We start from the raw sequence: 18,099 nt of genomic DNA on the forward strand, positions 1-18,099 counted from the left end.
GGTATTCTATGATGTTCTCCTCTGGCAGAGAAATGATCCATCAAATACCATGAACAAACAAGGTAACAAGACAACTCTGAAAGAAAATGAAAAATCTCCAGAAAATAAACTTAAAGACATGGAAATATGTGATTTAAATGACAGATAATTCAAGATTGCAGTTCTGAAAAAAACTCAACGAGATGCAAGAAAACACAGATAGGCAGTTTAATGAACTCAGAAATAAAATCAATGAACAAAATGAATACTTTACCAAAGAAATTGAAATTTTAAAAAAAGAACAAAATAGAAATTCTGGAGCTAAAGAACTCAATAAAAGAGATGAAGAATGAAATAGCGAGCTTAGGAAATAGAGCTGACCAGATGGAGGAAAGAGTCAGTGATATTGAAGACAGAAATCTGGAAGTGGCATAGATGAAAAAAGAGAGAGAGTTGAGAGGAGAAGGAGGAGGAGGAGTAGGAGGAGAAAAAGAAAGAAAGGAAGGAAGGAAGGAAGGAAGGAAGGAAGGAAGGAAGGAAGGAAGGAAGGAAGAAAAAGAAAGAAAGAAACTCTACAAGAGCTATCTGATTCCATCAGAAAGAGCAATATGAGAATAATGGGTATACCAGAAGAGGAAGAGAGGGAGAAGGGAACAGAGAGCCTATTCAAACAATCAGTGAGAACTTCTCAAAACTATGGAAAGAACTGGACCCTCCAATTCAAGAAGCAAACAGAACACCTAATTTTATCAATCCAAAAATACTTTCTCCAAGGCATATTATATTAAAGCTGTCAAAATTAATGACAAAGAAAGAATTCTCAAGGTAGACAAAGAAAAGAAGATTGTAACCTATGAAGGAAATCCCATTAGATTATCATAGAATTTTTCAGCAGAAACTCTGTAAGCTAAGAGGGAGTGGAATCAAATATTCAAACTATTGAAAGAGAGAAATTACCAACCAAAAATAAAATATCCAGCAAAGTTACTCTTTAGCTATGAAGGAGAAATAAAGATCTCTCCAGACATACGGAAGCTGAGGGAATTTTCCACCACAAGGCCTGCATTACAGGAACTACTGATGGAGGCTGTTCTACCTGAAACAAAAAGACAAAACGATACTGAACTATGAGTAAGATTACTAACAGAGAGACAGAAGCAGGAAATGGCAACCTTTATTCAGAATAGAGTACTATACACTTAAATATAACATAAAGACTAAAGGATATAGAAACATTTTTAAAAGAGAGAGAAGAAGGCAATGGCTACTGCAACTTGGAAATGAACTTACAGCATAAATAGGAATCATTTGTGACATCAAAAATACATAAAAGAGAAGGGGGTAAAGGTCTGAATTTGCAAAGGGGAATGGAGATAAGATGCATGCAAGAGAAAAAGAGCTACTATATATGAAACTTTGTTTCACATAAACTTAATGGTAATCACACCAAAAAAATCCAAAACTGAGACACATAACATTAACAAAAGAGGAAATAGAGATTATCTTTTTTTTCACTCAGCATAATTTTCTGGAAATTCATCCAAGTTGTTGCATATGTCAATAGTTCTTTTTTATGTATTCCATGATGTATCACAATGGATGATCTAATTGTTCACCCATTCTGATTTCTTTCTACATTTTTGGTATTATAAATAAAGCTACTATGGACATACATGTATAGGTTTCTGTGTGATCATAAGTTTTCATTTCAGGAAAAATGACCAGGAATGAAATTGCTAGGTCATGTGACATCTGCATGTTTAGTCCATTAAGAAATTGCTAACATGTTTTCCAGAGTGACTGTACCATTTTACATTCCCATCAGCAATGCATGAGTGATCCAGTTTCTTGGCATCCTTGCCAGTGTTTAGTGTTATCACTATTTTTTATTTGAGCTATTCTGATAGGTCTGTATCAATATCTTATTATAGTTTTAGTTTACATTTCTTAATGATTATCTTTTTGTGTGCTACTTTGCCATCTGTATATCCTCTTCAGTGAAATATCATTTCATATCTTTTGCTCATTATACAATAGGATTGTTTGGGGTTTTTGTTGTTGTTGTTTATTTTACTGTGAGTCCTAAGAGTGGTTTATACATTTTTTACTAACCTTTTATTGGACATGTGGTTTTATATTTTCTCCCAATCTGTAGCTTATCTTTCATCTTCCTAGCAGAATGTTTCACTGAGTAAAAGTTTTTAGTTTTGATGAAGTCCAATTTATCAATTTTTTCTCTTATGGATCGTGTATTTGGTGTCGAGTTTAAGCATTCTTTGCCTATCCCTAGGTCCCAAGGATTTTCCCCTGTATTTTTTCTAAAAGTTTCGTAATATTACATTGTAAATTTAAATTGATGATCCATTTCATATTAGTTTTTTTTAGTAAGGTGTCAGATTTATATACATCCTTTCTCCATTGAATTACTTTCATACTTTTGTCAAAATCAGTTGAGCATATTTATGTGTGTCTATTTTGGGGTTTTCTATTCCCTTCTATTGATCTATATGTTCATCTCTTTTCCAATACCACACATTCTTGGTTATGTAGCTGTATAATAAGTCTTGAAATTGGATATACAAATTCCTCCAACTTTGTTCTTTTTCAAAATTGTTTTAGCTATTCTAGTTCCCCTGCCTTTTCACAATGACTTTTGAATAATCTTGTCTATACCTAGAAACAGACTTGCTGGTTTATTGCTGGGAGCTGTGTTGAACCTGTATATCAATTTGGGGAGAATTGACATCTTCACTACGTTGAGTCTTCTGATGCATGAACATGTTATATCTCTCCATTTACTTAGTTCTTCTTTGATTTCTTTCATTAGTATTTTCTAGCTTCAACATACAAGTCCTGTACATTTTTGTTAGATTTACACTGAAGTATTTAATTTATTTTGCATGATTGTAAATGGTATTGTATTTTTAATTTTGGTGTTTATGTGTTTGTCACTGGTATACAGAAGTACAATTGATTTCTGTGTGTTTATCTTATATCCTGCAAACTTGTTAAACTCATTTATTAGTTCTAGGGCTTTTTTTTTTTCTCCTTAGGATTTTCTACATAAACAATCATGTCATATGAAAATAGGAGCAGTTTTTTTTTTTCTTCCTGATCTGTATCCCTTTTATTCCCTTTCCTAGCCTTGTGCACTGACCAGAATTTCGGGTACTATGTTGAATAGCAGTGGTAAGACTGGGTATCCTTTCTTAGTGGGAAAACATGCAATCTTTCACCTTTAAGTATGATGTTAGCTATAGGCTTTTTTGTAAATGCTCTTTATGAAGCTGAAGAAATTCCGCTCTAGTCCTAGTTTACTGAGGTTTCTTTTTTCTTTTTTCTTTTTTTAAGGAGGACACAGCTTTCTTTGTTTTTCTTTGTTAGATTTGCTAGAGATGTGATTGATCCCCATGTGGGGATCAAACTGGCAACATTGGTGTTATCAGCACCACACTCTAACCAACTAAGCTCACCAGCCACCCCCCATACTGAGATTTTATCATGAGTAGATGTTGAATTTTGTCAAAGACTTTTACTGCATCAATTGATATAATCAGGTATTTTTTCCTGTAGTGCATTAATATGATGGATTACATTAATTGATTCTCAAATATTGAACCAGCCTTGTATCCCTGGAATAAGGCTCACTTAGTCATGAAGTATAACTCTTTTATATGTTTTATAATTTTATTTACTCATATATTGTTTCGTACTTTTGTACCTATATTCATGAGAATTATTGATCTGTAGTTGGTTGTTTTGGGTGTGTGCATATTTGTACTTTGTCTTGTGTTGGTGTCAGGGTAACATTGGGTTCATAAAATGAATTGTATTTCTTCCTCTTATAATATCTAGAATAAATTGTTTGTTGTCGTTAATTCTTAAATGTTTGGTAGAATTCTCCAGTGCAACCATCTAGGCCTGGAGATTTCTTTATTGGAAGTTTTAAACTTACAAATTCAATTTCCTTAGTAGTTATAGAGTTATCAAAATTACCTACTTTATATTTGGTGCATTGTGGCCATTTATACTTTTCAAAGGATTGGTCCATTTCATTTAAGTTGTCAAATTTATGTCTGTAGAATTATACATAGTATTTCCCAATTTCTCTTTTGATATCTGCAGGGTCTATAATGATATCCCTATTTTTTTCTTTCTTTTTTTTTAAATTTTTTAAAAAATTTATTGGGATGACAATTGTTAGTAAAATTACATAGATTTCAGGTGTACAATTCTGTATTACATCATCTATAAATCCCATTGTGTGTTCACCACCCAGAGTCAGTTCTCCTTCCATCACCATATATTTGATCCCCTTTACCCTCATCTCCCACCCCCCACCCCGCTTACCCTCTGGTAACCACTAAACTATTGTCTGTGTCTATGAGTTTCTGTTTCTCATTTGTTTGTCTTGTTCTTTTGTTGTTTTTGGTTTATATACCATATATCAGTGAAATCACATGGTTCTCTGCTTTTTCTGTCTGACTTATTTCGCTCAGAATTACACTCTCAAGATCCATCCATGTTGTCACAAATGGTCCTATATCATCTTTTCTTACCGCCGAATAGTATTCCTTTGTGTATATATACCACATGTTCTTTATCCATTCATCTATCGAAGGACATTTTGGTTGTTTCCATGTCTTGGCCACCGTAAACAAAGCTGCAATGAACCTTGGAGCACACGTGTCTTTATCTATAAATGTTTTCAGATTTTTTGAGTAGATACCCAGGCGAGGGATTGCTGGGTCATATGGTAATTCTATTCGTAATTTTTTGAGGAACCTCCACACTGCCTTCCATAGCGGCTGTACCAATCTGCATTCCGACCAACGATGTATGAGGGTTCCTTTTTCTCCACAGCCTCTCCAACACTTGTTACTATTTGTCTTGTTGATGAATGATATCCCTATTTTATCCTGATATTGTGTCTTTTCTCCCTTTTGTTTTTCTTTGTTAGATTTGCTAGAGATGTGACTGCTCTTTCAAGTTAACCTTTCTTTTCATTGATTTTCTATTTCTTTGTTTTGTTTTCAATTTCATTGATTTTTGCTCTTTGTTATCTCCTTCCTCCTGCTTGCTTTGTGTTTATTTAGTCTTTTTCCCCTTTGTTCTTGAGGTTAGATCTTTTATTATTTATTTGAAACTTTTCCTCTTTTCTAATGTCACCATTTTTGCTATACATTTCCCTCTCAACAGTGCTTTAGCTAGGCTTCACAAATTTTGATATGGTGTATTTTTATTTTCATTCATTTCAATTCTTTAAAAAAATTCCTTTAAGACTTCCTCTTTAAGCCATGGATTATTTGGAACAGTATTATTTTGTTTCCAAATATTTGGAACTTTTCCTGTTATTTTTCTGTTACTTATTTTTACTTTGATTCTAGTGGTCAGAGAACACATTTTTGTATGATTTCTATTCTTTTCAATTTGGTGACGGTGTTTAATGGGCTAGAATATGGTCTACCTTGGCATGTGTGTTCCTTGGGCACTTGAAAAGAGTGTGCATTCTGCTGTTGTTGAGTGGAGTGTTCTATAAATGTCAATTAGCTTTTGTTGATTGATTATATTGTTGAGTTCTTCTATATCCTTGTTGACTTTCTGTCTAGTTGTTCTATCAATTATTGAGATAGGGGTGTTGAAGTCTCCAAATACAATTGTGGATTTGTCTATTTCTTGCTTCAGTTCTGTCAGTTTTTGCTTCAAATATTTTGTGGTATGTTTGGATTGCTTCTTGGTAGATTATCTTCTTGGTAGATTGACCCTTTGTTTTAATGTAATGCTTCTGGTAACTTTCTTTGCTTGAAGTTTACTTAATCTAATATTCATATAGCCTCTCCTGCTTTATTTTGATTAATGTTTGCTTGATATATCTTTTTCCTTTCTTCTACTTTCAACCAACCTATATCATTATATTTGATGTGAGTTTCTTGTGTATAGCATATGTACTGGGAAATGTTTTTAAATCTACTTTGTCAATTTCTGTCAATGTAATTATGGATATGCTGGGGTTTAGCTCTGCCATTTTGTTTTTTGTTTCCTCTGTTTTTCAATTATTGCTTTCTTTTTCCTGCCTTCCTGTGGGTTACTTGAACATTTTTTAGAATTCCATTTTGATTTATCTGTAGTATTTTTAGTGTATCTATTTGTATAACTTTTTTTTAATGGTTTCTATAGGTATTGCCTTAGATATATGTAATTAATCATACTCTATTGGTATTGAAATTTTGTTACTTCTAGTGAAGTGTAGAAAATTTACCACCCTTTATGTCCCTTTACTCTGCACCATTTATAATATAATTGTCTTAAATATTTCTTCTAATAGAAATTTAAAACTATAGGCAGTGCTATATTTGCTTCAATAGTGAAATATCATTTTAAAAACTCAAAAAGAGAATGGAAACTAATTTATTAACATTTTTTAGTATTTCTGTTGTTCTTTCTTCCTTCTTAATGCTCCAATGTTCCTTTCTTTATATAATTTCTTTTCTTTGGTGGGAAATTCCTTTAACAATTCTTTTAGGGTAGCTCTGCTGGAGACAAATTCTCTTAGTTTTTCCTCATCTGAGAATGTTTTGATTTCCCTTCTATACCTGAAAGATATGTTTGCTGGATATAGAATTCTGTGGTGACAGTTCTTTTTTCAGCACTTAAAAAAGGTTGTGCCATTTCCCACCAGTCTTCATGGTTTCTGATGAGAAATATGCTGTAATTTGAATTTTTTTCCCCACCAATAAGTAAAGTGTCATTTCGTTCTCTCTGCTTTCAAGACTTTTTTTTTTGTCTTTAGTTGTCAGAAGTCTGACTATAATATACCTTGGTGTAGATGTCTTTGAATTTATCCTGTTTGGCATTAACTGAGTTTCTGGAATCTTCAGGTTTATGAGGTATGATCACAAAATATGGTGAATGTTTAAGTAAAAAAATTATTACAGTAAAAGACACATTGCCATTAATCCCACCTCACTTTGAACACATTTATCCATCGTTCTTGCCACTTTCTGAAGCAGTTCTGGGAGAACTCTTTGGTGAGTGTTTTTAGTTGCGCTGTTGTGGCTGCCTTGATGTCCTGAATCATTTTGAATTTGGGGAAGAGTCAGAAGTTGCACGGTGCCAGATCCGGTGAACAAAGTCGATAAGGACACACCATGATGTTTTTATTTGACAGAAATTGCCACATACCAGAAGCAATGTGTGACATGGAGTGTTGTCATGATGGAGGATGATTTATGGCACACTTTAAAACACACTTTTTCTGAACCGTAGCTCACACCTGACTGACTGCACTGAACAAGTTGAAACTTGTCACACACTGTTACTAAGGTTCGACTTGCTGCTTCCCGTATTAAAGATCCCTGCCTTTCCATTGGATGGCACTCTGCAGCAGCATTCACTGTATGTTTGATCACACCTCATATCTTTTTTGCCCAGTTTGGGAAGTCTCCAGCTATTATTTCTCTGAGTACTTTCCTGCTCTGCTCTTTTTTCTCTCCTTTTGGGACTGTAATGACATCATTGTTAGATCTTTTCTCCCACAGATCCCTTAGATTATAAGGGTTTTTTGTCTATTTTCTCTCTGTTCAGATTGGCTTATTTCTATTGATTAACCTTTAAGTTAACTGATTCTTTTCTCTGCCCTCTACATTCTGCTGTTGAGCCCATCCACTGAGCTTTTTATATTGGCTGTATTTTTTAGTTCTAAACTTACATTTTGGTTTTCTTTGTATCTTTTATTTCTTTGCTGAGACTCTGTTTTGGTTTTTGTTTTTCATTTATTTTGAATGCGTTCATAAAAAATGTTGAAGCATTTTTACGATGGCTAATTTTAAAATATTTGTCAAATAATTGTAACATTTCTGTCTGTTTAGTGTTGGCATCTACTGATTCTCTCTTTTCATCCAAGTTGAGATTTCCCTGGTTCTTCGTATGGCAAGCGATTTTCTATTGAAACCTGAGTGTATTATATTCTGAGACTCTGGACCTTATTTAAACCTTTTGTTTTAGCTGGCTTCCTCTGGCACTGCTCCAGCCAGAAATACATGTTTTTAGAATTCTCATAGCTTCTGAGGACTGTGAGCATAAAGATTACCCCATAAGCCATAGAGTATAAAAGTATATGGGATGTGTGGTGGCAGATTTCCCTCCCAAGGGAGATATGATCCTTTCACCTGGGTAGGAAAGAGGCTCAGATGGGATTCACAATGGCTTAGAAGCTACAAGTCTCTGAGAAGGTGCCCAGTGCCTGCATTTCCTTAGACCACATGAGGCTGACCTAGGCCAACTTGTCAGGAAATGGATCAGAGAAAGCAAGTGTTCCAGAAAGGTGTGTGTGTGTGTGTGTGTGTGTGTGTGTGTGTGTGTGTGCACGTGCATGCACGTACTCACAGACGTTTGTGCATGTATGTGCACAGGTGTGTGTTGGGCAGCAGTGCCTGAGTGTTCTGCAGCCCTCCAAAGGCAGCAGTGCCGTGTTGATTTTCTCTTTGCTCCCCTTAGTCACAGCTTGTAAGCTTTCCACGTCTAATAGAAGCTCCAGGGCCCTCCAAGGCCTCATGGCCTCTGGAGTTTCTGCATCACCGAAGCTGTCAACTCCCCAGGCGTGGGTGGCAGAGCAAGCTCCTCCTATTACTCAACTCCAACTTCTCACTATTAAGCAAGGGCTTCCTCCTTGAGGAAGATTGATTTACCACATTAAATGAGCCTCGGTGTGCTCAGTGAGGATGTCACAAGACAAACAGCCCCTGCCGTGTGCCTCCAGCCCACTGCCCCATTTCCATTACACTTGGACCAGAGTCATGGTGGATGAGTTTGGCTGTAGTTTATTTTCTGCCTTACACGATAAACTTGTCAGCATTTGACCGATCAGCTCCTTGTATGCAGGGAGTTCATTTGCAAGGCCACCTGGCATCCCCGCTCGGCTGTCCTGCTCTCATTTCACTCTATCTAATGAGCCAGGACCTCGTTCCTGTTGTTTGGCGCTAAGCTCCAGGGCCCTGCACAACCAGCATGCAATGGTGATGGCTCAGCCCCTCCCAGGGGTCCCTTCCTCCCGTCTAGAGGAGGGTGAGGTATTGATGCCCAAGAAACTATCCTTTTTTGCTGTCAGCCTCAAGTTGCTTGGCTGGGAAGAACTATGCCAGGCCTCCACTCTCCTGCCCAGAGGCTGTGTCAGGCCTGCTCCCCAGTCTCCTGGCTGGATTCTTGTGGGCTTCCTGGGGACCTAAGGACTGCTCACTTCACCTTGACCTTGGAGCTGTTCCTAAGGAAACATTGGTGCAGGCAGATACCAAGCCTGGGCTCTCAGAGCTCACCGAGAAATGACCAACAGAGCCCAGGTGGGTAGCACTGGGGTTACCCACGGTCCCTTGGTTGGCCTCCAGGCCAATGCCCCCCCCAAGCTCCTAGGCATCCTGGACTCTGCTCTGACCACATCAACCCCTGCCCAGATTCTTCAGTGGCTTCCTGCTATTGCTGGATCAAGTCTATATTCCTAAGACTGCCATTCAGTCCCAGATGATCTGCTCCCAACCTGGGCACAGGGTTGGGATCAAGTCCAGCTCGCCACTTACTGGATGACCTTAGGCAAGACATGTAGCTTCTCTGCTCCTCACCTGAGTCTAAGGTGATAATAGTACCTATCCCATATTCATCAGAATGAGTGCTTAGATTGTTGCCTGGCATATAGTAGGTGCTCAACAAAGGTTAGTTAATAGCATCACTTTACTGTGTCATTCCAGCATCACCTAAATTCTGTATGCCTTCACCCACAAGCTTGGGTGTCTACTTCCCAGCCCTAGGGGCCCTTTCCTACACTGTTATCACCTTTCTGACATGCTTCTCCCTTCTTCTCTGCTCTCCATCCCAGGCCTGGCCAATGCCCTCCCATGTTCTGAAGTCACTAGCCAGCCTAGGAGCCCAAAGGAACCCCTAGAACAGCACACAGTGCAGGGCCGGGCCCCGTGGCCATTGACAGGGATGCCTATCAATGGAGCAGAGATGGGCAGGGCTTAGAGTCTTGCAAAGGGTAAGGAATCCTTTCCCATCTCCTCCCCTCTTCACCCCCCCTTGAAGTGACATACCCCAATAGTAATGGTTTTCTGACCCTCCAGAGGTCATGGCCCTTTCTCTTGGCCAGCTGAGCTCCCTCTCTGAGCTGTGTACATAGATATCAGCCTTACTGTCTATGCAAACTCAAGTTCATTGCCAGCCGTAGACACTTTCTTGTGCCTGTCTCAGCTGGAAACTCTGGCACCACCCTCTGTGAGCTCACAGACGTGGGGAGGGGGCCAGATCAGAGCTTCTGAGGCTGGACTGGCAATGACTGCTTGAAACAGGGGGTTCTGGGGGCAGTGGTAGGATCTTGTGCTGTGCAGTTGGAGACAGTGGGATAGAGGGAAACAGACCAGCTCCACCTCAGGCACTCTGTGAGCCTGGCCTGGTTCATCTGTACTGAACAGGCAGCTCCCGGTGTGAGGGGTCCTGGAGGGCGAGAGCTTCATCTGGGCTGCTCCCACCATGCCCAGGCACAGAGCCAACACTTCAGAGGATTAGGGAGCTCAGGAGGGTTCCCCAAGCAGAGCTTTTATCAGCAGAGTGAGAGAAGGGCCCGTCCTGGGGACAGCCCTCCCCATGGTGAGGGGATGCATGTGCACAGCTGTCCAGGGAGTGGCAGGAGGCTGGTGTGAGGTCCATGACAGGAGTAAGCGTGGGCCACCCCCAAGGGGCGGCAGAGGTGAGCCCTGGAGTTCAGGGACCATGTTTAGAAGTTTGGGTTTTACCTGGTGGTCAGGAGAATCCATTTCAGTTTGAAGGGGTGACACAATGACTGCACCATACTTAAGGAACAAAGGGAAGGCAAGTTTCCCCATGGCCACGGCGAGGTCTCATTTACCTTTAGCTCCTCAGGGCAGAGCCCAAAGCCTTGAAGTTGATGAGGCTGAGGCAGGAGAGCCCAAGAGACCTCTTGGGCAGGAGAGCCCAAGAGACCATGTGGAAGGTGCTGAGTCATCCTAGCCCCATAGGGATCAAAAGGCATCTGAAAGTGCAGTGCTCCCCAAGCCCTCATTCTAGACAGGAAAGGGGAGTGGATGACTGAGAATGGACTACTGTGCTGGTCACCCTCCTTCCCAGAGTGGAAGGCCTGCTGTGACTGACGGCTCCTTCCCCCAGGATTTTCAACAAGTGGGAGGAAGGGGACGGATGGGGACTGGAGACTCCTTTCACGTGAAGACATGTGGAACCTCTCAAGAACTGGAAGAGTCGGCTGAGCAGAACAGGGAACCCATGTGCCCAGCAGGTGTTGAGGAGACCCAGGGGAGGGTCTTAGGGATTGCCTCACTCGAGGCTGACAGCATCAGCAGGGGAAATTCGCCACATGCCCAGTGAGAAAGCAGCACAGAGAGCCCAGGGCAAGGCCAAGAGTAGGAAGGGGCAAACAGGACCTCACCGAAGGCCACCCCAGGTCCCAACCTAGACAGAGGAAAGGACAGGCGCATTCCTGTGTGGTCCCCCACTGACAGCACCAGCTGTGTGTGGACTCTGCCTCCCACTGACTGGAGAAGGTGCTGCTGTGCTTGGCTCCGATCCACAGGCAGGAACTGGCTGGTGAATAGAGGATGTGGGGAGACCTTAAGCCTGAGAGTGGACGCAGGTGGACGCCACATACATTCTCTGGATTTTGGGAAGGCAGATTCCCAATGACCGTGAGAGACGATGGGCATAATTCTGGAAGAAGAGAAGCTTCCGGAGCCCAGTGGGATGGGAAGGGGCAGGAGCTGAGAAGTGTGTGTGGCTCTGGCTGCACATGCAGATGGTTGTGTGCCTGAGCTCAGAATCTGGCACAGAACTGACTACAGGAAATAGAAGGGCCTTCACTCAGGACCAGGGACACCTAAGTGCCTGCCTTGATGCTGTGACAAGAGGGAGCAGGGAGGGACTTGACTGTCATCTTGGCGGGATCCTCAGCTCCCAGTATGTTTCTTTCCGACAAAGAGAAGAGCCTTCTGGACAGGCACCTTGAATTTAAATACCTGCAGCAACCAAGGAGGCTAAATGAGTGAGAAAGGACTGTGGCATACCAGGGTGCAGCTTCTCAGCTCCAGCTAATTCCTGCAGTGTAAGAACGTGAACCTAACATCACAAGACAGTGTAAATTAGGATTAGATTTGGCCATATGTGACAGAAAACCCCAAATATTAGTGGATTTAAAAATACAGAGGTTTCTCTCTCTTTCCTGTACACCAGAATTGAGCGAGAGCTGATACATGCTGGCTGGGGTTCTTCCATCTCACTGCAAGGGTGTGGCCCTCATCCTTTTGGTCCCAAATGGAAGCTAGAGCTCCGGCCATCACACCTCTGTTCCAGGGAGCAAGATGGAGGAAGGTGGAAAGAAGGGCAAAGAGCACATGCTAGTTATCTTTAAGGTTTTTTGGAAGCTGTCATGTAGTGCTTCTAGATCTTATTGGCAGAATTTAGACACATGGTAACCTCTAGCTGTAAGGGAGGCTGGGCAATGTAGCTTTAGTTCTGGTTGTCCCTGTGCCAAGCTACAAACAAGGCATCCTGTAGCTAAAGGGAGAATAGATATTGCAATATGCAACTAGCAATCTCTGTCACATAATGCCACCTTTGCCTCCAAATACCACACAGCCCATCTTCCCATGCATAGAACATTCTGGGACTTGGGTGAGGCGCGGTGACTTTCATCCTGTTACAGCATCCAGCCCAGAAGTCTTGATCTCCGGGTGATGTACAGCCTCCCCATTGGGTCCTGGTGCCACACCGTATAAGGGATGGTGGGAAGGAACACAGTCACCACCATAAAGATTCCTGAGAGGGACAAGGGACACGGCAGCACCAGCCATGGCCACGGGCAGGTCTCACTGGGCAGGCTTTGTGAACCTCCCCGTGCTCGGTGGAGGAAGCTGCTGGCAACCCATGTGGCCGGCTCAGCTCTATTCCGGGAGAAACCCCATGCGCAGTGTCCCCGTGGAGGAGTCAAACTCCCTTGGCAACTTGTCTCCTGCACAACTCAGTGGTTTTTAATCTATTTGTCCTGATGAGTTCCACAGGCCTGAAACAGCCCCATCTGGATACAGGTTCAGGGCAGCCTGGCCCTTCCATCTGCCCTCTGCATCGATTTAAATGCTTGGCTAGAGGGGGCAGGGGAGCAGTAACCTTACTCTCTTACTTCACATTTCCATGTGCAATTGACTAATTTAAAAGTCCTGGCAATTAATGTTTGAAAATTATATTTCAGGACAAGTAAACACGCCTACGTGCTAGGTGTGGCTTTCGGGTGCTAGAGTGGGGGGTGCTGTTGAAAGGGGTAATTGGAGTTCCTCCCCAGGTGGAGGCTGGCCTAAGGGTCTAACATCCATGGAGACGGCCCCACACCAGCCCCCTTCAACCTGGCAGGCAGGACCAGTGATGAAACATCTGGAGGCAGAACTGGGCACAGCTGGAGGGCAAGACTACTGCAGGGACTCAGGGTGAGCTGGACCCTGGGGTTAGTACAGAAGCTCTGGACAATCTGGCTGATTTCACAGCCAAACCCACTGGGATAAGGGAGGCGCCTGTATGTGTGTCTGCCTGTGGTGTGTGGGGCTGTGCAGGGGGGACCCCAGGCCCTAGGTAGGGCAGTGCGAAGGCCTTGCTTGCCTGCCCTGCAGACTCCACCAACCGGGACTCGCTGGACATGATCGAGCGCTGCATCTGCCTGGTGTGCCTGGATGCGCCGGGGGGCTTGGAGCTCAGTGACACCAACAGGGCACTCCAGCTCCTTCACGGCGGAGGCTGCAGCAAGAACGGGGCAAACCGTTGGTACGACAAGTCCCTGCAGGTAAGTGCCCTCTGCAGTATGGCCAGTGGTCCGAGCTGGCACTGTGCTCATGTCTGGCAGACTCACTCATGGGCCTCTGCTGCCCAAGAGGCTGCATGTGCTTCTGAGGGAACTGAGGGGGATGGACGTGTGCCATGAGTGTCAGCCCCTGAACAGGCCAGGATGTTTCTCAGAAGCAAGTGGCCAGACCCAACACATACTCCCTAACCTCCCTACAGCCTGGTCAGACCTGGGGCTCACTGCCCATCTGCCATCACACACTGTAAGGTGGGGGCATGCCACTGAGCAAATCCTCACCACGTTCAGCAAGAATCACGTCTGATGCCCAAAGATGTCAGCTTTCCTGAATTTCTGTCACCCTGGCCTGACCATTTTGGCACACCTCCATCCATCCCTGAGAAGTAAGGCAGCCCAGCATCTTCACTGAAGAAAAGTCATAAAATGAAATAAAACAATTCATATTTTTGTCATTCATATGACATCAGCCCAGAAATAAGGCACTTTGGCCTGGAGAAAAACAGCCATGCAGGTAGGGATGAGGTTGAGGTTGGGCCATTCATTTCTCTCCCATCCTTTTTTCCCCAACGTGCGAATCCTGAATCTAATCTTTATTTTTCAAGCTGCCACACTTCCACAATGACCACATTAAACAGCAGCCGACAATCGCTCTGTTTCGCTCACACTGGTGAGCGTTTTAGGCTTATTTTTCTGATCCTCTGTCCCCTCCATTCTGCAGCATATCCTTTATATTGGTTTGCATATTGATTCTGCTCTTTCTGATGAGTTCTCTTGCTGCTATGCTGGCTATTTCAGCCTCCACCTGTGGTGCTAATGGCTTGTAATCTTTCACGGAGCAGCTGTGGGAGTGAAATGATATAATGGATGTACAGGATCCAGATCATAGTAAGGCTTGGTAGCAGTTTTTAAAAGGCACCGTTTGCCTCCCTTTCTTTTAGTGACAGGGACAGAACAACACTCAGGTATGAGTGGGCACAGTCCTTCCCTCCTGCCTCATGGGGATGTCTGTGCCCACCTCTGGGCTCTTCTTGCAACAGGACAGATTAGCAGGTGAGCCGGAGAAGCCCAACAAGCTCCGTGGATGTGAACTGGAAGGATCTAGAGCTAGTCTCAAAGCAGAATAGCAAGGAACTCTCGGAGAGGGAGAAAGGAGCCTGCAGGGATGAGTTCTGTGAGAAACTCTGTGGGAAGTTTGTTTGAAGAATGGGAATAAAGATTCAGGCAACTGACAACCGTGTGAGAGATTCGGGGAGACATGAAGAGAGTCAGCTCAGGAGTGGGCTGTGTGCCCAGTAAAGATTTCAAAAGCTTTTTTGTATGTTTGTTTGTTTGATTATGGCTAGTGGGCTAGTATCTCCTGAGTGTGATACTGTGCGGACCTACAAGGCAGGCCTACTTTATTTGGGTTATGCTTTAAGAATCAAATCTCATGCTTACTATTTTCTTCCAGTACTTTTGTGCACTGAGTATGTCCTGTTTCCAAGTCAACTAAATACAGCCTTTGTAAGGTCATGAAAAAATCACACGTAATCTTTACCATTCTTGTGGTCCTTTCATATACCTTCTCTCTAACCCTCATGTCAGTCCTATGAACTAGCCTTAATGGATCCATTTTAAATGAGAGCGAACTGAAGCCAGAGAGTTGAAGTGTCTTGTCAAAGCTGTCCCAGCTGGCAGGCAGTGACAGCAGACCTGAAATCTGAGTCCTTGGCACAGAGCCCATGCAGCGGGCAATGGGGCGCCCCCAGCACACCTTTCCCTCACTCTCATCTCTCCCTAGGAATCTGCATGCCATCCAGATTGGATTGTTATCTTTCATTCAGCCATTCAACATTGTGTCAGCTGGGTGTCTAGACCAGTGTCTAGATGCTGGGAATAAAATCAATGGTGCCCAAACACACAGGGGCCACCAGCCACATCATCACACAACGTAGTACAGGACGGTGCCCCTGCCACACACTGTGAAGGGGAAACAGGGCTAGTAGAAACTGCAGCGACTCACCCATGAGCCAAGGAGAGTGTGCACAGCCTCTCAGCCAGGGCACTTATGCTGCACCTCCACTGCTTAGAGCATTTCTGGGAAGGAGAGCGCCCAGTTCCCATCTGTTTGAGACCCCCTCCCACATTCTCAGGCACTGGCAACTGCATGCGATGTTCTTTTCAGGAGATAACATGCTTTGGTGTCCTTGAGGAGAGAGCCCTTGAAAGGCCAGGGGGACGTGGCCTGGAGCACGGGGATGGTTTGAAATGTTGACTCTCCCAGAGGCCTGCTCATCTCTCCTCCTTATTGCAGTTTGTGGTGGGCCGCGACGGCACCTGCGGCGTGGTGTGTGAACACTCCCCATTCGATGGCATCGTCCTGGTGCAGTGCACGGAGCATCTGCTCAAGCTCATGTGAGTCTAGAGGGCACGACCCCTCCAGAACAACCATGGAGGCCAAGCCAGATTGCCCAGCAGCCGTCAAGCTAGGCTACAAAAAATTGGGGTGGTCATGGGGGGGGCTGCATTATTGTGGAAAGTGTCATAACAAAAGATGAATTTGCAAACCAGCTTGAATGAGACACCATACGCTTTATCGGCCATGGACAGAAGGGGCTGACCAGGCAACAGGTTTCAGGAAGTTAGGGAGAGGCTTCGTAAAGAATTTTCAGCTAAAAACGAATATTTGCTTTGGTCCAGGGTCACTCAGATCAATCCCTATTGTTTATCCAGAGTCCAACCTGGGCCCACTGATGACCCACAGAGGGAAGGTCTTTGAGCTGCACGTCCTTCCGTCCCCTCGGGCTGGATCTCTCACTCTCTCTAGCTTCCACGCTGGCCAGACTGAGTCCTTTAAACACACTGGGTTCCTTCCTCCATTTACGATTTCGCTCATTTTCTTCTAGAATCTTCTCCCTGATTCTAAGTTCTAAATTTCTTCCATGATTTAGGACCTCATTAGGATCCTGAAAACCCACACCAACCCTCGTAGACAGAACAACACAATTTGCTGCAATTTCTCTCCAAATGTTTTTTAGTGTTAGTGGTGTAATGTTGTCAAACAGGAAAGTGTGAAAAGAAATAATGGGCGTTAGAGTCAGGGGGAACTGGATGTAATCCTGGCTCTGCCACTTGCTAATTTGGGTGGCCTCTTGGAGCCTCAGTCTAATCTTCTGTGCAATGGGTCGGTGTGGGGGGCAGCACACACCCACTGAGTCTCCAACACTGAGATGCCTGCAGAGCAGAGAAGCGTGCTGCCCAGCCCTCTGGCTCGCAGGGTCGCCTCTTTGTGCCTGCAGGATGAGGAGCAGCAAGAAGCTGGTCCGAGCTGACTCTGTCAACGAGCTGCCGGCTCCCAGGAGGCTGAGGTGGAAATGCTCCCCGGAAATTCAAGGCCTCTTAGCCTCCTCGGCAGAAAAACTACAATGGTAAGGAGAAGCCCAAGTCTCCTTGGGGGTGATGCTCTGGGGGTTACCTCGTGGTCCCCTTCCCACCCCAGCTGCTGAGGCACCCAGGAAGGTTCCAGAGACCCCAGCTCCTCCACCCCCTCTCCCTCCAAGGAAATGTAGTCAAACTAAAGGGGGTTATAACTCTCAGGGCAATAAACTTGCTGGCAGATCCGTCATTTCCATAAAATGCAAACGTGGAGCTGTTTTCTTCATAGGTTCACCTGCGGGCAGAGTCAAGGTGGGGACATCACCCCCTGCTGTCAGGAGAGTAATAAACAACTGGTTTGAATAGGTCATTTGAATCCAAGCTATTGCGATTTGCTTGAATTTTCACTGCAACTTGACAAGGTGGCCTTTCTTCCCAAGGGCAATTTTGGCCCTAATGGGATCCAGGCAGCAAGGGACAGGGTCAGGGGTGGGCCCCTCTTGGGGTGGTGGTGGTGGGGAGCAGCGCTGGCAGTGGCAAGGTGTGGAAGGAGCCATGGGCTGACAACTGAATCCGGACCTTGGTTATTCATTCCCTCATTCAGTAAGTGAGCATGAGTTCGTTCATTCATTCATTCATTCATTCATTCATTCATTCATTCATTCATTTATCCTACATGTGCAGAGCTGTAGTGTGTGCCAGGTTCTGAGGACACAGAAATGAATGTGCCATGGGGCTTGCCTTCTATCTGTTGGTGGCAGAAGTGGACCCCCCAGAGCAAAGACGTGTGATGCAATAAGTGCCCAAACCAGAGAGAGGCCTACAGACCTGAGCTCATAGAGGACACGGGAGCTGAATTCTGCCAGGACACTGAGGGAGGGTTTTGCAAAGACAGGCCTTGAAGGGTG

General features: G+C 43.9%; 1 protein-coding gene across 1 annotated transcript in view; it reads left to right on the top strand.

The window, feature by feature from the left end:
* The window catches only part of CHAT (choline O-acetyltransferase), a 56,626-nt gene that overhangs the window by 23,113 nt on the left and 15,414 nt on the right, over positions 1 to 18,099 (top strand). The window contains exons 8-10 of the mRNA XM_019730114.3: positions 13,650 to 13,819; positions 16,131 to 16,231; positions 17,116 to 17,244. Of these exons, the coding sequence (XP_019585673.3) occupies positions 13,650 to 13,819; positions 16,131 to 16,231; positions 17,116 to 17,244 (400 nt within the window). The remainder of the gene's footprint in view (positions 1 to 13,649; positions 13,820 to 16,130; positions 16,232 to 17,115; positions 17,245 to 18,099) is intronic.

Source organism: Rhinolophus sinicus, chromosome 15 (assembly GCF_057876585.1).
Source record: "Rhinolophus sinicus isolate RSI-liver-muscle chromosome 15, RSI-T2T, whole genome shotgun sequence".
Taxonomy (NCBI): Eukaryota; Metazoa; Chordata; class Mammalia; order Chiroptera; family Rhinolophidae; genus Rhinolophus; species Rhinolophus sinicus.